This window comes from Nanorana parkeri, unplaced genomic scaffold (genome assembly GCF_000935625.1).
Source record: "Nanorana parkeri isolate BGI_ZX_2015 unplaced genomic scaffold, ASM93562v1 scaffold546, whole genome shotgun sequence".
Taxonomy (NCBI): domain Eukaryota; kingdom Metazoa; phylum Chordata; class Amphibia; order Anura; family Dicroglossidae; genus Nanorana; species Nanorana parkeri.
The window spans coordinates 477783-498762 of NW_017306814.1; the positions used below are offsets into that span (position 1 = coordinate 477783).

A 20980-nucleotide genomic window follows, 5' to 3' on the forward strand; every position below is an offset into this window, starting at 1 on the left:
CTCTTTTATTTATATTTTTTTTTTTATTAGTTTCCTAGTGAATCAGTGCAACGGACAAAAATAAAAAACACTAAGTGCCATTAACTCGTTCCCTTCCGATAGTCAACCGGCGGCAGCGGAGTATTCAAAATGAATAAAGGAAGGGGGTCAAAAATGTGACCCCTCCTCGTGTAATGCACAAAGCAGGATGGGAAATCAAAGCATTCGCTATAAATATTCATGAACGGCGTTCTTAATTTTATAAAACAGTTCATCTGTAAACAGGGGGATCTCTACTCATCGGCTCAGGGAGGGCAAAAAACAAAAACGTGCTTACTTAGATTTTATTGAATGGAAGGTTACAGCGCTAAGACCCCTTTCAATCACAAATTGTCCGAGGACGAGGTTAAAGGAACCTACGATAAACCGTTTTCAGTTGCACCAGGCAGCTGGAAACCAATAAGGCAATATACCGTTCACTGAAAATTGTGAGTTTAGGAAGAATTTTCAACTTGCAGCAAAATATTTCAAACTGTAATTACAACAAAACAGTGGACCTTTTCCAGCCATTGCTTGTCGTTGTCCTAATACAGATATTCAATTTTCTCAATTTAGGCAAAGTTGTTTCTGAAGAGATATCCATCTCATCCCATGACATGTTTTCCCACGGTGCAGATAAGAATTGATTTCCTCCTCATTGCTTTGCGATTGGTTGGGTGCATATAAGAATTGATTTCCTCCTCATTGCTTTGCGATTGGTTGCCTCGGCTGATGAGAAAGTTCAACTACAAACAGCTGAGAAAACAGTAGTAGAGGTCTTCAGGAACTTGCACCTTGCAGACTGTTGCTGGACAATTGCTACTGTTGTTACAAGAGATAACTTGTATAGGAGTAAAATGTTTGTAAAAGGATAAAGACAGTCTTTGAGGGAGTTCTAATATCGGATTATCCCTTATATCAGCCTCTCTCAACCTTGTACCCAGGGGAAGCCTTGAATTAATTTTCAAGTCTCAGGGAACCATTTGCCAACACCAAATCCAAACACGGGTCAGTAGAAAGAATGCCCCTCACAGACAATTATAGAACATAGGTGTCATGCCATTGGCCCTGGAACTATGCAGGTACCATCAGATGGTAGGTCAATCAGTCAAAACTCCTATCAACGACTAGAAGAACACAGGTGGAGAATGGCTGCTTTATTTACTTCTAGCTAATCAAGTGTTTAACTTAATATAGAACCTCTTAGGTTTTGACTGCCGTTTGTGAGCTTGTTTAGGAAATTTTGTCTCATTTCCTGAGCACAGTGAGTGGAAAGGCCACCATTGAAACTGGTCGGCGAAACAGGTGTCGCCATCAGATTTGCCACTCACCCCCTGTTCTGGGGACAACTATCAATTATCCCTCACTTTCTATCCCAATGACAACAGCTCCTAGAAAAGGGAGGGCAGGGAAATCTCCCGAATGGCAACACAGACCGCAATAAGACATCAGACAGATATTCCTACCTCTGCAAAAACCTATATTTAGGAGAAGAAAAAAAAAAAAAAAAAAAAGTTTTGGCTAGAGTTTCCCTTTTAATGATGCCTTGGATGAAGGGATAGGCTATAAAAAGCCAATAGCATAAAACTCAACTATACAACGAAGACATGTACCTCTTCGTAACCTTGATGTGCATGGGCAATAAATTACAAATGAGCTTTTCTGAAATAGTAAAAGCTTTGCAATTGGCTGGAGAAAATGCTAAAATTTAATAGTTTGGAAAATGCTAAATTTCAGCTGTTTGAAGAAAACCAACCTTGAAGATTTCATTGCGGAAACCCACTTGGAGTCGGCACCGTATGAACACACGAATCCTGAGGACTTGCCATAAAAGGACAACTGATCACAGCAATAACTGTGTGCAATGTAGGACAACCACAGCACTGTCTAGCAATAGTTAAGCTTTTGTACAGAAGCCACGGATCTCTACTCTGCTGCCACGGTAAGATAAAGTCAGCAGCTAATACTTTGTAATGGGTGGCTCTGTTTTCACAAAGGGAGGCTCACCTTTGGTGCAATATCAACACCAACAACACAACCCCTTCAATTACCTTAGTTAAATGTGGCAAGCTGACATCAAAGTAGGGCTGCAACAACTAATCGACATAATCGATTATAATCGATTATTGAAAAAGTTGTCAACACAAAGTAATAGAAAAAGGGAAAGAATGGTTTCATCTGCTGGCTGGGTTCACTAATGTCATGTAGACTCTTTAAATAACTGCTACATGCAATTGCCTGTAGTGAAAGATTTTATTTTACTAAGTCTTACTAATATGAGCAAAGGCAAGCTCGAAATGCAATTCCTTTTACAGGTTAACCATCACCATACTGTATAAGAGATAGGAAATATTTAGAGGGCGATCATGAGCCTCTAAGATACGTCCCACTTTAGCTAGGTAGCTGGTTGGGTCCCAAAAGGAGGATAAAGAGTTTTAATAAATGCAAAAAAGCAGCCTGGCCGGGGTAAAGCACTCTCTTGAGTCGGAATGGGAGCATAGGTACTCACTTATACTCATTCGCCTCAATAAGCTTCTCTCGTCCCATCCCATCTGTCATGGGGTGAGACAGACACCCCATTTTCTGATAACCACAAGAAGCGAGAGGAAATTCCTTCAAAGAGAGGAAAATGCCTGTGGTCAGCAGGGTCACCATAACTAGTGTTAATGGAGACACAGAGGGCAATAAAAACCCAACATGGATTCTAAACACTGTACATTATATCCAAAACTAAAAAAAAAAGAAGGTTTTGGCTTCAGTTGCGCTGTAAAAGGCAGATTATGCACTCAGGATAACTATCTGGGTCAAGCAGAAACCTGATTTGATGCCCGGTACCCCAAACACACATCTGTGTGTACATAGATTCCCCAGGTAACCTTATGATTCTGTAATACAATGCAGGTTCATGCGATTCCTTTTTTCCAGTGTATACAATGAGCCTGATATACTAAAAAAGGACTTGAGATTGTTCACACAATTTTTTTGATAATTCAGTGCAATTATCCAATCATGTCCATGTCCGGGGTGTACATCCGCACCTGTACACAAGTATACCCTCGAGGCAGCATTCACCAGTAATACAGCCACGGCCTACCACCGATGGGCTGCACACAACACCTGTGGCTCTGGCCATTATTTTATTTTTATTACAGTACACCGACCTCTACATTCGTGTGAATGAGCCCTAATCCCAAAAAAGTTACAAGAACTCAAACAACGCAGCCAACAACCACAGCAAAACCAGGGTTACATAATAAAGCACATTACTAGGGATGCACCGATATAATCGGCCAAAAATTGGACTTTTGGCTAAATGCCGAAAGTGCCATTTTTGTGCCGATACATCGGCGCATCCCTTCTTTTTCCTCCCAGATGGGCGCTGCTCTGTGTCCCAGCAGGGAGGAGAGAAAGTGACAGCTGGCCGAGCGCTGCGGGAGGAGAGCGTGACAGCTGGCCGAGCGCTGCGGGAGGAGAGCGCTGTGAGCGGCCGGTGTCTCTCCTCCCACACCGCTCAGCCTCCTATCAGTCTGGCAGAGGGGTGTGGGGGCGGAGACAGCCCACGCGGTCATAGGAGGCTGAGCTCTCCTCCCTGCACGGCTCGCTTAGCCTCCTGTGACAGCTGTCAGGATGGAGAGCGGGTAATCAGTGATCGCTGAGTGTTTGTTCATAATTGAGGACATAGCATGTTGACTATATCGTTAATTATGAATGAATGGGAAGTGATCGACATCACCTCCTGTTCATTCATAATTGTGGTTATAGTAACCATACTATGTTCTCATGTTATCAATGAACAGGAGCACTCAGTATAGAGGATTCCTGTTCATTGATAACAGTGGCTGCAGAAAAAGATTAAGGACTCTGTGTCCTCAATCTCTTTTTCTATTTTAAAAAGGGAAATATCAGGGGTCTGTTTCGATCCCCGATATTTCCTCAGACAGCTGGCCGAGCGCTGCGGGAGGAGAGCGTGACAGCTGGCCGAGCGCTGCGGGAGGAGAGCGCTGTGAGCGGCCGGTGTCTCTCCTCCCACACCGCTCAGCCTCCTATCAGTCTGGCAGAGGGGTGTGGGGGCGGAGACAGCCCACGCGGTCATAGGAGGCTGAGCTCTCCTCCCTGCACGGCTCGCTTAGCCTCCTGTGACAGCTGTCAGGATGGAGAGCGGGTAATCAGTGATCGCTGAGTGTTTGTTCATAATTGAGGACATAGCATGTTGACTATATCGTTAATTATGAATGAATGGGAAGTGATCGACATCACCTCCTGTTCATTCATAATTGTGGTTATAGTAACCATACTATGTTCTCATGTTATCAATGAACAGGAGCACTCAGTATAGAGGATTCCTGTTCATTGATAACAGTGGCTGCAGAAAAAGATTAAGGACTCTGTGTCCTCAATCTCTTTTTCTATTTTAAAAAGGGAAATATCAGGGGTCTGTTTCGATCCCCGATATTTCCTCAGAAGCACCTAAAAAGTAAAAAATAAAAAAATGTATTAAAATATTAAAAATTTAAAAAAACACCAAAAAAAAAAACACATTTTCGGTTTCGGCCTGACAATTTTTTTTATTTCGGTGAACCTCTACAAAATACACATGGTATTCAGCTTGATTATACCCATCAGAACAATGAAAGCTGACTGCTAAACCATTGCTACGGGTTATTGCTTTTTTGCATGATTCTCTTTATTTTACGGAATAAGCCCATCAGGGTGGAATCTCCACATAAAAGCTCATCTCACTAGGCCAGACAAATCTATTAACCTCATTTTATCACATGATTATTTCTACTTGAAAATGTAAAATTCAGAAATGAATATCACCTTGCTGGGGAAATGGACATTTTTAGCATGAAATGAACAGTTAACATCTGAAAGGCTTTTTTATTTTTTAATCAAGAATTATTTTATTGCCATCTAAAATGGCTCCATGTCCTGCTCTCCTCAACAGACACCTCAAATGAAACTCACCATCACTGCAGGCCTAAAACTAGGGGCCAGGGAGAGATAAACCGTGGGAAAGTTTATGAATTCATTTTTTTACAAATACATTAACATATCAAGACAAATATGCAGATCGTAAATTAAAGAACCCCTGCTTTACAACTTTCCTGAAAAAAAAACCACACACTTTGCAATAGCAAACAAAAATTATGAAAACACCACTTCTAGTATTCTTAAAAGCTTAGGGCTCATTCACACGAGCACATGGATCTGTACACATCCATGCAGGGGGGCATGCTTATGCGCTTCACGCACTATTTGTAATTGTAGTGTAAATTGCTCCAATCTGTTTGGGTTGAACAAATCCCCAGTAACAAAGAAGCCATGGTGGCCAAAAACACCACAGCCAACACCCAAGTTTCTTTAGTCTTTTCTATTGTTTGACAGGTGGTCTGCGCTCCCAGGTCCATCATGGGAGAATAATGGAGGCCACCATAACCGAACTCTCCTTTTGAGGATGCTAGTTCTCTGGCTTCCATGCTGACGCCGTGGCAGCAATTCTAAGTCGCTGACCCAGAACAAGTATAAACAAAAAATTCTGAACTCTTTCCTGACAGTCATTTACAGCATATTTGTTCTGGGTCTTTGACTCAAAGTACTCAGCCAGACAACTTTTATAAGAAAGCCAACAATAGAAAGCCCTATATTTCCTTTATAGACGGGGTCACTTTGTCCATTTTAGGTGGTAACAAGCATGTTTAGACAGGCCATTGAATTCCTCATCAGTTTTTCCGCTCCTGCAAGATTTAGGATGTTAGCATCCACTCAGCAATTTCCCCCTAAACATTTTTTATACCAAGCAAGAGATGAGAATATCTTTTCGGGAATACTGTAAGACCTTAAACGAGGTCACCAGTCCCTAAACTGCAATCACTTCATAAATACTGGTGTAGGCAACTGAATGACTAGAGCCACCTCTTAAAGGAGAACTATGAGGCGAGTGATTTTCACTCATCCTCATAGTTCGAGCCAACGTGTAACAATGAAACTGTCACAGGTCGGCTCAGTAGATCGGGAAGTGAGCAAACACATACCGTTGCTCGCTCACTTCTCGATCATCTCCTTGCAGAGAGCCGTGATTGTCACTCATGGCTCCCTGCAGGGATTCCCCCCGATCCTCCAGCACTGACTGGAGGAATGAATGGGGGAGGGGGCGGGTACAGCTGGCTCTGCCTCTAGATAGGCAGAGCCAGCTGTCAATCACGCAGCTGGGTGGATCTCGACAGCAATGTCAGGATCCGTCCCGGCTGCGGCGGTCTCAATATACCGCAAGCTATAGCTAGCGGTATACTGAGCTTTGGGTCACAGGAGGACACTAGTTTATGTCCTCCCGTGACCTTGTGGAGAACTATGGGGAAAAACACTTACCCCATAGTTCTCCTTTAAGCACTGTGATGTTCGGGGATATTAGCACATATGGTGAGCGCTTCAGAATGCAGTCTACTCGCAATATCTTCGGGTTTAAGGGCTCGGTAGCCCACTTTTATTCAAAACAAAGTTCATACATCCATCTTGGATACTCTTGCATGGGTTGTTCAGCATAACATTCATGTAAGGCTTCAAAACAACACAATAGCCTCCTGGTGATACTGGTGGTCCCTCAAGCTCACGGTTTTCCTTGCCTCACCAGTTCTCTCCCAGCCTCCCTGGCTCTCTTAGTGTGCCTCCAGCACACTCACCACCTGACTCCACTTTAAATTCTGGGGAAAACCTCCTGACTCCTGAACACCGTCCGTTCCTATCCAAGTAGGAGCTCGCCTGACTCCTCTCTGACTTCTGGGGGCGTTCCCCTGAAACCGGTCTGTTCCTCTTTCCTAGCAGGAGCTAATTCCCCTAGACAGCATCCTTTCCTTAAGGCCACATTCACACTGAGCAATTTATCGCGCGGATCGTGGATATTTACTGCGCGATATCACTCTCCAATGCATGGCAATGGGGCTCTGTCCGTCGCTGTCGCGGGTCGTGCGTCGCTACAGCAGGACCCTTTTTGGAGCGGATTTTGCCGCGATTCTAGTTTGCTCAATGCAACCATTTGCACGACAAACCACGCGATATCGCGCAAAATGCAAATCGCGCGACAAACGCATGAATCGCTCAGTGTGAATGGGGCCTAAGGGTTGTGCACACCTGTGCAATCATCGGGTGCTGGCCACAGCTAAAGCCGGGATCTAGGCCTGGGGATCTCATCTTCCCTCCTGAACCACCATGAAACCTCTCAGTTCCAGGATCCCAAACGTAATCCTGACAAACCCTTGCTTCCTGACACGTCTCAGCCCATCTGGCTGAGAGTCCCAGGTGATCATAACACCCAATTTTACAGTGGGATTGCCACACAATACCACAGCACCTAAACACAATGAAGGGAATTGGTCAAAACTAGAGCAGACAGATCTGAAGCAGTTGCCAAAGGCAAGCAAGTAACCAACTTGTATCTTTCATTTTCAAAGCATACAGAGGAACTCCAGGATTTTCAAAAGGTAACCCTTGCAGTAAGGCAACCCCAAACGAGCAGTGGGCTAACTGCTCGTTTTAGTCTATAGTCGCAAAGAAAATATACTTCTCTGATCCTCAATCCAACTTGGCTGTGAGACCGGTCACAGAGCCTCTCCTCCCCCTGGGTCTGGCAGTCTAAGGACTCATTACGTCATCTCGTCTAACAGGTCTATTAGACATGGAGGGACATACCGCAGTCAGAGCCAAGGGAGAGGAGATAAGCGGCCAACGCAGCAGGATCCAAGGATCAGGTAAGTATTTCTTTATTCCGTTCCCTAGATCAAAACGTGCAGTTAACCCTCTCATTGCAGGTCTACTACAAGTGTTAACTTTTGAAAACTCTGGAGTTCTTTAACTGAACAAACAGAAGATAGAACCTGATTGCTATGGGCAACTGCTCCAGATTCTGTCTGCTCTGGTTTTGACAAACTACCCCCAATGGTAATCGGCAGAGGGTACCAAACTGAAGTGCAACAAAAGCAGGAAGGATGGACAGGCCACAAAACTCAGTATTGTCATGAGACACTTCCTAGGAAGAAGCTTTTCCACAAAACTCAAAACTAAAATTCCCAGAAAGCACTGTATATTCTAGCAGTAATCCGACGTATATTCTAATCCTAATGAGAACAGTGTTTCTGAGCCGATTTGGATTAGGTTCTTCTGACTGTGCCTCCATCTGGAAATTATATACTTCCCAACACTGGTCACAGCTTGAAAAACAGGTTCAGATGTTTGAAAACTGTTCAGAACAGTTGTAAAACATTTCAGATTCTGAACACAGAAATGAGAGGGGTTCTTAAACAGTATTTCCAAATGCCACATTGGCAATTGCCATCTACACCTGAACATATGGTTATAGATTATTGCATGCTGCCACATTACTGTCAAGCATCTGAAAATGGCAAACTAAACCTCTTGCTCTGAAACAGCACAGATCCCAAATGTTCAGCGCCATCCTCCATTATGGACCTATAGCAACATCGAGCTGTGCTTTACTTATTGCATTCATTCAAGGATCTGTTGTGAACTCACACCTTGCAGAGCACATGCAACAGACTGAGTTCCTTCATTCTTCCCGCTACAAACCAGTTGTGTTTAGTGAACATCCAACGTGGCGAGTCTGAAGAGTGTCACCGGACAAATACGTGACTGACAAAATATAAGCTTGGGTAGATATTGGAGCCAAATTTAAAAAGCTTGTCGCAAATTTATGGAGATGGCACGAGTCTTACTTTTACTGACATGTAAACAAACATTTCTCAACCAAAACACTAGGGAATTAGAAGGAAGAGGGTCTGCAATCAGTAGATCCAGGAACAATGGAAGTTAAATTGACTCAGTCACTAAAATAAAAATAAAAAACTCTAGAATAAAATGGCCCCTACAACCATGATATTAAACACTCCCTCTCCACTTGTACTAGTGACAACTTAAACATTTCCCTTTACTCTCAATTGCAACAGTGGTCACTATTCAATTAAAAAAAAAGGCGACACACCAACCAGTATGTATGAATTCTGGTCCCCACGTTCCAAGAACATGAGATAATTGTATTGCTAATAGTAGGAGCAATAAAAATAGTTACAGACAAGGTGAAATGTTTAAGAATGACCAAGGAAAAGCTCAACTTGCTGTGGTTTAGGCAAGCTAGAGTTAAAAATTCCAATTTAGGACAGTCATTTTATATGACCTTATTATTTTACATCAATACAGCACAAACTAATTTTCACCTGATGCTGCAGGGGAATCCAAAAAGAGTAGTGCAAACGGCAACAAGACCAGTGACCTACTGCCGCATAGCATATGAAAAATACCAATACACAAATTCCTAAAAGGTTCTCAACTTTTTAAAAAATTAGATTTACTCAAACACACATTTGCCACAAACTCAACACAGTAATGCATTATAGACCAGAAACTGCATCTATTAAGATGTGCTTACCTCGTCTTTTTACTGGTCTTGGGTTTGGGTGTTTTCACCTTTTTCTCTTTTGGCTCTTTGGGAGTTTTGGGCTGTTTAGGAGCCTTAGGTTCCTTGGGCTCTTTCTTTGCTTTAGGCTCTTTTGGCTCCTTGGGCTCTTTTTTAACCTTAGGCTTTTTCTTCTTCTTTCCACCTGGTGCTCCATCGATGGAAAGATCTGGATTTTCTCCAGGAAATCCATCCTGACCCATGTTAGCATTATCCGCAGTAATGTGGTTGTTTTTTTTCTTCCTCTTCTTTTGCGGCGGTGGAGACTGCATTGATGGCAAGAAATCTTCGGTGTTCATTAAAGGAGCATTGGGACCAAGTCGAGTCATATCCAGCACAGGATCAAGAAAAGGTTCCGATGGGGAATGCTGGATAAATAAAAAAAAAATTACATTTGATGAGGGGGCAAGCAAACCACTGCATTATTCCATTATAAAAATGCAGATATACAACTGCTGAGGTTAACATTTCTTACAACTGAAATACAGGCTGCTATAACATTGGGCTCTCAGTGGATCCGTAGACAGCTAATAAACTGAGGCAAGTTTGACTAAATTCATCTTGACGCTGGAAAAACAATTCTTGCCATCTTTAAACTCCAGGGTTTTTGGCACAATTTAGCTATTTTAAAGTTTATGGAGACCCTAATAATGAAAATGGAACAAGTAAAATAAGTTGGTTAACTATACCACTGAAAATGTTTTATTAGATCTGTAGAATAATTATAAATCCTGCCAAATATCCAGTGGACTTGACTCAGGCTAGGTTCACACCTAGGCGATTTTTCACGCAAAACACAGATTCACATTGAAGCCAATAGAGTCTGTTCACACCTTTGCGGTTTGTCGTGCGGCCGAAATCACCTGTCGTGCGAAAAGGTGCAGGAGCGATTTTCAGCCAGTCGTCCCGCGGTTTGGGTCCCATAGACATCTCTATGCATTGATAACCGTGTGTTTTTCAATGAACAGTCCCGCAATCGAAAACGCGTGAAAACAGCTCGGCATCTGAATTGCCTAGGCGTGAACCTAGCCTCAAGCGCTGTTATCAACACGCCCCAGGTCGCCTCCACACTATAGAACTTCTCTCCCTCTGTGTTACGAAGGCGAGAAGACTGCAAGGTGTTCTCTACTTCTAAACCTCTTTCCACCCTAAGCTGACAACGCTGCTCCTCCAAAGATGAGTACAAAGGGCGAGTGTGACAATCCTAGGACAGGAAGTGCGTTACAGTCAGGATCACCAGTGTAAAACGTGAAAAAAGCCTTATAAAAAAAAGGAGAATACAGCAACCACATAAGGACTGGTAAACTGCGATATATTAAATTCTTGTTCCTGCGTTTACACTTTAAAAAGGAGAACTATGGGGTCAGTGTTTTTCCCCATAGTTCTCCTTAGGGTAACGGGAGGACACAAACTAGCGTCCTCCCGTTAACCTAAGCTCAGTATACCGCGAGCTACAGCTCGCGGTATACTGAGACGTCGCAGCCGGAGCGGATCCCGACGTAGATGGGATCCGCCCAGCTGCGTGAGTGACAGCTGGCTCTGCCTATCTAGAGGCAGAGCCAGCTGCACCCGCCCCTCCCCCGTCCGTTCCGCCAGTCAGCGCTGGCAGATCGGAGCGGGGAGAGTGGAATCCAGCCCCTCCCCCTGTCACGGCAGAGAGCCGTGACAGGATCGATAGGTGAGCGAACCTGGTATGTGTTCGCTCACCTCCCGATCTACTGAGCCGACCTGTGACAGTCTCATTGACACAGGTCAGCTAGAACTATGAGGTGAGTGGAAATCACTCATCTCATAGTTCTCCTTTAAGGCTAGCTGAACCATGGTTGATGTGTTGTAATAATGTGAGACAAGAATTCCAGCAAGTGATGAACAAAATGCACCAGCGTCAACTGAGACAATCATGATTTTCAATGAGCTATCTTTTAAACTATGCAAAGCATTATTCTATACAACCAAGGCTTGCTGCATCGAGACAATTTTCACTATGCTTGTTTTATTTGAGGCTTCCTAAATATTTTTTATAGTTTAGCCATTGAGGCAATTTGGCAAGTTTTACACAAAGTTAGGCTTTTTTGTTTTGTTTTGTTTTTTTTAATTTCAGATCTGTTACCTTTGCTATAAACTTAAATAAATAGTTACTGGTTTTGCACAGATTTCCACTTCCAAGGTTTCAAATCAGACAAACCAAGCCAGAAAGCCGACAGCTATTGATGTGCCGTCTTGTGATAACCCATAATGCCCTGGGAATCATTTGTCATGTAATAAATATTTGTAAAGCAAAGACTGTATATGGATACATCCAAAAACAAAACACTCAGCACAATCTGTACAATGGGCCTATAAAACACAAAAGGTAGCACACAAAGGCTGGCAAGTTACCATGTACCAGAGATTTACTGTGTGCACACAATTATAATAATGTTCCCCTTCTAAATACAGTGAGGGTGTAACTACCAACGTGCAGATTTCAGTCATTCAGAAAATAATTCTGATGAGAAGACAAGTGTTTGCCAACTTAAAATCAGCAATGTTAGGTAGGCCAGTAACGCCTTATATCTTATAGGAAAAGCTGTTTCTGTAAACATTTAACAAAGAACAGATGGTCTGTCCTAATCACGTGAAGAAAAAAAAAAAGAAAACCAAAACCCTCCACTACACAATATAAAGACTCACCAACTGCCCATGCAGTAGGCTTCATTCCCACGGGTGGTAACCGATTTAGGCATCAGTTGCGAAAGTCACATAGGGTGACCGAGACGCAATCTAAAGTTTGGGGTCAGTGTTTATTGCATGCAGGAAATTTCTTTAAAATGGTTCTTCTGCTGTCTACATGAAGAATTTTTTCTGTGTGCAAACAAAAAGGCAAAAAAAAAAAGTTGTGTGCAACAGTTGCAGCCAATAGAGATTTGCTACTATCAGGATGGATACATAGTGGCCTACAGAATCCGTTTATGGACAGCTTTTGTCTTACATTTATACCTTAAAACGAATGTATAGTAAACTTTATATAATAATATATTCCAGATATGCAAATAGAGCAACATTATCATTTTTCATAAAAGCTGCTAATTTTATTATTAAAAAGGCTATACTTGAGCTCAAGTGACTCTGCCTAAGGTGAGCTTATGTCATCAACTGCAGATGGGAGAAGCATTTCCTCAGTCTACCCTCCCCTAGAGGTCAGACATTGGTAACCAGGTAAGAGGAAGCATCAGGAAGTACATGACTGTGTAATCTCAGGCATCATCTCAGTCTGGAAGTAGATACTGACCCAGAATAATGCCTGAATGATGGTGCCATCCTACTGGACAGAAAAGCAGATGAAGGTATTGTCAATAGGGGAAAGTGATCTCTGTAAAAAGCTAATAAATACCTTTTAAGTTGTCAATACACTGGTCCAATTTCAGCTGATTTTCGCTGACTCCGTCGAAATTTGACCAGTGCATGACCCTAGTTAGTACCCCCAGCACCCCTGATAGCGTGGACCAGGGAATCTAGAGTTTTTGATAGTGAATCCCTAACTTAAAGTTGGGTATACACATTCTCTTCGTTCAACCTGCGGGCTGAACAAAGACAACTTAACAGATTCCTTCATCAACGCAACTGTTGATCGAGAAATCCCCTGCTTGTTTCTATTGTATTTTGACAGTGGCTGCTGGCAGAATACCTGAACAGAGTTTGCAGCCGATTGGTTGCAAGCACCTTTTGGCCAAGAATTTTCCAACCTGCTCCTTCGATCTACTGATCGAGGGATTCTGGACGGAAGGGTGCCGACAGCGGCATCAACTGTGCGCACTTCGGCTGAAATTCGTAACCATGTATACCCGTATTAAGTATTACACTTGCGCATTTTTAAGCATGCACTTGATAGCACAACACTTGGAGAGTTACATATAAAGAATCATAGGTTAGCAGGAAAGATGACATAAAAACGGCTGCATTGAACCAGTCAATTACATGGTCATCACATCAACACATGAATAAGAGGGCTCCTTATGGGGAATACAAAGGGGGATTATAAGAAGGAGAAAAACGGTGGCACCCCGGTGGCTTTTCTGGAAGCATAGTGACACCTTCACAAAACGCTAAATAGACTGCCATGTAAATACTTTTATACTTTCATCTCAATATTTACATTAGACAAACAGAAAAAGGATAAAAACAGGCTTAGCGTGCCTTTCACAGACTGAAAGAAAAGTCAGGATAACCTTTAACAATGCAGGTTACCTTCAAGATTTATACATAAGAACCAGGTTTATGAAGATTTTACAATGTATTATATCTCTTTATAAGCTCTCACGAGCCGGGTCCTTCTAATCCTTATGTATGGTATTGGACTGCAATTGTACTGTCAGCCCATTTGTTGTAAAGTGCTGTGCAAACGGTTGGCACTATTCAAGTCCTGTATAATAATCTCCATTTGGGCACAGCAAAAGAAAAAGCATTCCCTGACCAATAAAAAAAGTGAAAGAATTTCTACACATTGGGGGGTTTTTTTTAACCAAGAACTCGCATCTTCGAACAAATCAAGATTTACAATCCGTATCTGTCACTTGAGCTGCTATTTATATTTCTCTATGAGGGGGCCCGAGAGTGAGAATCATTTCCTCTCCATTCAGGTTTGAACTACAGCTGTTTCATCAGGAAATCATTTTCTAGCTTTCCACCTTGTAGTCAGCCCACTACTCTGAATACGCCTAACCCAGATTAAAAGACAATTTTAGGTATTTCCTCTATCCTCAGTATAAAGCCCAGTACATCACTCTGGTCTAAAAAGTTTATATGGCTCTGAATGATTTAGCCATTTCACTGTAAACCTTTTACCTTTTTGTCAGATTGGTAAACTGGGAGGAGCTGCTTATACACCAAATTACTCAATCTACACCACATAACCAGATTAAATTGATGTCTGCGCCCACCATGCTTTAAGATGAGTCAGCGGGAGGTATGTTGTATCCGTGCAAGATGTGCCAAGATAGAGTGGAGGTCCCTAGTTTATTTTTAAAATGCATGTGTATATGACTACTGGAGCCATGAGTTCACTATTCCCCAGCAAGGGTCTTTTCAAAAGAAAGGGATGCTTTTCGGAAATTTCACTGGTATTGTACAGCCAGCTCAGATGCTAATAGTTCTTAGTGGGGTACTTTAAATCTCAACTCCAGGCAAACATCATTTGATTTCACTTAAAAAGGAGAACTATTGGGTCAGTGTTTTTCCCCATAGTTCTCCTTAGGGTAACGGGAGGACACAAACTACGGTACTCCCGTTACCCTAAGCTCAGTATACCGCAAGCTACAGCTCGCGGTATACTGAGACGCCGCAGCGGATCCCGACCTGGACGTCGGGATCCGCCCAGCTGCGTGAGTGACAGCTGGCTCTGCCTATCTAGAGGCAGAGCCAGCTGTACCCTCCCCCGTTCTGCCAGTCAGCGCTGGCAGAGCGGAGCGGGGAGAGGGGAGAGGGGAATCCAGCCCCTCCCCCTGTGACAGCAGAGAGCCTTGACAGTAGGGCTGCAGCTAACGATTATTTTCATAATCGATTAGTTGGCCGATTATTAAGTTCGATTAATCGGTTAATCGGATAAAAAAAAAAAAGGCTCCAGTGATGGACTACTAGTTTGTGGTGAGATTGTAGTCCATCATGGGAGCAAGCTTGGCGCGGTAGAAGTAAAAAAAAAGAGTGTGGTGTGCAATATAGTACATAATACAGCGGCGCAGTGCAGAATACCAGCAGCTATAGAGGAATGTAGCAATACTACATTATACTACATATGTACTATTGCTGGGATTTGTAGTCCTCTGTAGCTGGCGTTACTCTGCATTGCGCTGTATATAATGTATTATTGCTGGGATTTGTAGTCCTCTATAGCTGGTGGTATTCTCCATTGCGCTGTATAATGATTATACTGCGCAATGCAGATTACCACTGACCAGTTATAGAGGAACTACAAATCCCAGCAATAATACATTATACAGCGCAATGGAGAATACCACCAGCTATAGACGTCTTGTGATAACCCATAATGCCCTGGGAATCATTTGTCATGTAATAAATATTTGTAAAGCAAAGACTGTATATGGATACATCCAAAAACAAAACACTCAGCACAATCTGTACAATGGGCCTATAAAACACAAAAGGTAGCACACAAAGGCTGGCAAGTTACCATGTACCAGAGATTTACTGTGTGCACACAATTATAATAATGTTCCCCTTCTAAATACAGTGAGGGTGTAACTACCAACGTGCAGATTTCAGTCATTCAGAAAATAATTCTGATGAGAAGACAAGTGTTTGCCAACTTAAAATCAGCAATGTTAGGTAGGCCAGTAACGCCTTATATCTTATAGGAAAAGCTGTTTCTGTAAACATTTAACAAAGAACAGATGGTCTGTCCTAATCACGTGAAGAAAAAAAAAAAGAAAACCAAAACCCTCCACTACACAATATAAAGACTCACCAACTGCCCATGCAGTAGGCTTCATTCCCACGGGTGGTAACCGATTTAGGCATCAGTTGCGAAAGTCACATAGGGTGACCGAGACGCAATCTAAAGTTTGGGGTCAGTGTTTATTGCATGCAGGAAATTTCTTTAAAATGGTTCTTCTGCTGTCTACATGAAGAATTTTTTCTGTGTGCAAACAAAAAGGCAAAAAAAAAAAGTTGTGTGCAACAGTTGCAGCCAATAGAGATTTGCTACTATCAGGATGGATACATAGTGGCCTACAGAATCCGTTTATGGACAGCTTTTGTCTTACATTTATACCTTAAAACGAATGTATAGTAAACTTTATATAATAATATATTCCAGATATGCAAATAGAGCAACATTATCATTTTTCATAAAAGCTGCTAATTTTATTATTAAAAAGGCTATACTTGAGCTCAAGTGACTCTGCCTAAGGTGAGCTTATGTCATCAACTGCAGATGGGAGAAGCATTTCCTCAGTCTACCCTCCCCTAGAGGTCAGACATTGGTAACCAGGTAAGAGGAAGCATCAGGAAGTACATGACTGTGTAATCTCAGGCATCATCTCAGTCTGGAAGTAGATACTGACCCAGAATAATGCCTGAATGATGGTGCCATCCTACTGGACAGAAAAGCAGATGAAGGTATTGTCAATAGGGGAAAGTGATCTCTGTAAAAAGCTAATAAATACCTTTTAAGTTGTCAATACACTGGTCCAATTTCAGCTGATTTTCGCTGACTCCGTCGAAATTTGACCAGTGCATGACCCTAGTTAGTACCCCCAGCACCCCTGATAGCGTGGACCAGGGAATCTAGAGTTTTTGATAGTGAATCCCTAACTTAAAGTTGGGTATACACATTCTCTTCGTTCAACCTGCGGGCTGAACAAAGACAACTTAACAGATTCCTTCATCAACGCAACTGTTGATCGAGAAATCCCCTGCTTGTTTCTATTGTATTTTGACAGTGGCTGCTGGCAGAATACCTGAACAGAGTTTGCAGCCGATTGGTTGCAAGCACCTTTTGGCCAAGAATTTTCCAACCTGCTCCTTCGATCTACTGATCGAGGGATTCTGGACGGAAGGGTGCCGACAGCGGCATCAACTGTGCGCACTTCGGCTGAAATTCGTAACCATGTATACCCGTATTAAGTATTACACTTGCGCATTTTTAAGCATGCACTTGATAGCACAACACTTGGAGAGTTACATATAAAGAATCATAGGTTAGCAGGAAAGATGACATAAAAACGGCTGCATTGAACCAGTCAATTACATGGTCATCACATCAACACATGAATAAGAGGGCTCCTTATGGGGAATACAAAGGGGGATTATAAGAAGGAGAAAAACGGTGGCACCCCGGTGGCTTTTCTGGAAGCATAGTGACACCTTCACAAAACGCTAAATAGACTGCCATGTAAATACTTTTATACTTTCATCTCAATATTTACATTAGACAAACAGAAAAAGGATAAAAACAGGCTTAGCGTGCCTTTCACAGACTGAAAGAAAAGTCAGGATAACCTTTAACAATGCAGGTTACCTTCAAGATTTATACATAAGAACCAGGTTTATGAAGATTTTACAATGTATTATATCTCTTTATAAGCTCTCACGAGCCGGGTCCTTCTAATCCTTATGTATGGTATTGGACTGCAATTGTACTGTCAGCCCATTTGTTGTAAAGTGCTGTGCAAACGGTTGGCACTATTCAAGTCCTGTATAATAATCTCCATTTGGGCACAGCAAAAGAAAAAGCATTCCCTGACCAATAAAAAAAGTGAAAGAATTTCTACACATTGGGGGGTTTTTTTTAACCAAGAACTCGCATCTTCGAACAAATCAAGATTTACAATCCGTATCTGTCACTTGAGCTGCTATTTATATTTCTCTATGAGGGGGCCCGAGAGTGAGAATCATTTCCTCTCCATTCAGGTTTGAACTACAGCTGTTTCATCAGGAAATCATTTTCTAGCTTTCCACCTTGTAGTCAGCCCACTACTCTGAATACGCCTAACCCAGATTAAAAGACAATTTTAGGTATTTCCTCTATCCTCAGTATAAAGCCCAGTACATCACTCTGGTCTAAAAAGTTTATATGGCTCTGAATGATTTAGCCATTTCACTGTAAACCTTTTACCTTTTTGTCAGATTGGTAAACTGGGAGGAGCTGCTTATACACCAAATTACTCAATCTACACCACATAACCAGATTAAATTGATGTCTGCGCCCACCATGCTTTAAGATGAGTCAGCGGGAGGTATGTTGTATCCGTGCAAGATGTGCCAAGATAGAGTGGAGGTCCCTAGTTTATTTTTAAAATGCATGTGTATATGACTACTGGAGCCATGAGTTCACTATTCCCCAGCAAGGGTCTTTTCAAAAGAAAGGGATGCTTTTCGGAAATTTCACTGGTATTGTACAGCCAGCTCAGATGCTAATAGTTCTTAGTGGGGTACTTTAAATCTCAACTCCAGGCAAACATCATTTGATTTCACTTAAAAAGGAGAACTATTGGGTCAGTGTTTTTCCCCATAGTTCTCATTAGGGTAACGGGAGGACACAAACTACGGTACTCCCGTTACCCTAAGCTCAGTATACCGCAAGCTACAGCTCGCGGTATACTGAGACGCCGCAGCGGATCCCGACCTGGACGTCGGGATCCGCCCAGCTGCGTGAGTGACAGCTGGCTCTGCCTATCTAGAGGCAGAGCCAGCTGTACCCTCCCCCGTTCTGCCAGTCAGCGCTGGCAGAGCGGAGCGGGGAGAGGGGAGAGGGGAATCCAGCCCCTCCCCCTGTGACAGCAGAGAGCCTTGACAGTAGGGCTGCAGCTAACGATTATTTTCATAATCGATTAGTTGGCCGATTATTAAGTTCGATTAATCGGTTAATCGGAACTTGACAGGATCGAGAGGTGAGCGAACCCGGTATGTATTCGCTCACCTCCCGATCTACTGAGCCGACCTGTGACAGTCTGTCACAGGTCGGCTAGAACTGTGAGGTGAGTGGAAATCACTCATCTCATAGTTCTCCTTTAAGCATTCATTAAAATATAGTAGGGAAGAAGTTCAGATACCAAGTACCGTACTCAGTACAAATATTTTTCCAGCTCCAAGACTAGACTAGAGAAAAATTTAAAAAAAAGTTAGGAGGCAGCTGACATTTTTAAAATGAGCACACGGAGCTCCTGGGATTTGAGCATCACTGGTTTAATGTACGATTTTTTTTTTTGTAAATATATATTAGGGTAGCACCGATACCATTTTTTCAAGTACAAGTACTGATACTTGTCCAAATACTGACAGATACAAGTACTGATACATTTGTTTATTGCCACGTGACAGTTTTTCTAAAACATTATAGACAAATGATTTCAGGACAGTGGTGGAGCGCCGGAGCCAGGTCCCAGCTGCAACCGCTGCAAACCTGGTAGTTCTCATGAAAATGCCAATTATCGGCACTAGTATCTGAACATCCCTAAAATATAGTTAACTATCCTCACTCATACACAGAACAGCAGAAGTGCCTGATCTGTCTTCATATTAGCCACCTGCAATCTCCTGTACAGCAGCACTGAAAACAGGAAGGGTCTGAACCATGCTATGCTTTGCAGGGTGCCGACCGTCAATTAAAAGGCAACGTCCTTATTGGAGGGGAGAGCATGAGGAAAACTTCATCAGTCTGTTGCTGCTTTTGACTGTCCAATCACAGGTACCTTAACACAACAAAATCCTGCTACATATAACTTCCTGTAGAGCTCCAGCCAAAGACTTAGATTTGGGCTGAAGTAGTGAGTGGGAGAGTTCAAGTATAGGAGGATAAAACCTCAGATTTTTAGACCTATGTGTCCAATGTAGAAATTTACAGGCAAAGGCACAACTTGAAATTAGGGAAATGTTGCTTACCCCTTGTACCCCTCTATAGGCCCACAGCACTCCCTATCAAACTAAAAAGACCAGCATGTAGGATTCTGGCTTAATTTTTATTACACAGAAATCAAGATTTGTATTCTACATTAAATGCGTACATCATTGCATTCAAATAATCATTTTGACATGCAGCTTTCACCAAAAGTTAACCTTTGTTTATATATTGTTTTCATCACACACTCACCAAGAGATGTACTTTAAAAGGGGACAAGTCAACATAGAAATATGGGAGTTCCATTGCCAACTTGGTCATCCTTACCCTTGTTTCACTAGTTCTGTGCCTGTGACAGAGCAGCATGCACATAAGAAATCCCAATTCCGCTGGCTGCCATCAGTCTGGTTAAGTGACTTGCTGTCTGGTGCACCATTAAGGTGGAGTCTTTACATTAGTCAATAGGGCAGGTTACTGAATGCCACTCTGATGGAGAAATTATCAATTGAAGTACTCTTTAGAAACTCAATTCGAGTGTGGATCTCCTTTTCCCCGTTGCACTGAAAAATAGTTCCTCCCAACAACTCCTAACATCACTACTCTTGTCCAGTAGTGACAGTCAGTGGAAGGAACCACTAAGCCAGGGGCGGTCAAACAGAGCCAGGTAGCCAATGCTCCTTAACCACTTGAAGGCCATAGTGTTTCACCCCCTTCCTGGCCAGGCCATTTTTCAGTATTCAGCGCTGCGGTACTTTGACTGATGTTTATTCCGTCATGCAACGCTTTACTGAAACGATTTTCATACCATTTTTTGGGGACAGATAGAGCTTTCTTTTGGTGGCTTTTATTCACCAATGGGGTTTTTATTTTTTACTATATAACAAAAAAAGTACCCTAAATTTTGAAAAAAAACATGTTTCCCTATAAAATGTTATGAAACATTTTTTTTCACCCCAATTTTTTGGTAAAATATAAAAGTCGGGGTCACGTCGGGTAAATAGACACTAAACATGTCAACCTTTAATATTGCGCGTGCCCGCAAAATCGCAGAAAACGACCGCAGCCAAAATTGGTCATAGGCGACGCTTTAAACGTTTTTACCGCTCATCAGTTTAGTGTCATCAGTGATTGATGGCCCTAGAATTATTGTTCTCACTGCGACGTTC

The 20980-nt window shown here is 42.4% G+C and overlaps 1 protein-coding gene across 1 annotated transcript in view; it reads right to left on the minus strand.

The window, feature by feature from the left end:
• The window catches only part of CHD7 (chromodomain helicase DNA binding protein 7), a 142820-nt gene that overhangs the window by 66605 nt on the left and 55235 nt on the right, over positions 1 to 20980 (minus strand). Inside the window, exons 3-4 of the mRNA XM_018561816.1 lie at positions 9455 to 9849; positions 9141 to 9143 (exon numbers count right to left, since the gene is read on the minus strand). Coding sequence (XP_018417318.1) covers positions 9141 to 9143; positions 9455 to 9849 — 398 coding nt within the window. The remainder of the gene's footprint in view (positions 1 to 9140; positions 9144 to 9454; positions 9850 to 20980) is intronic.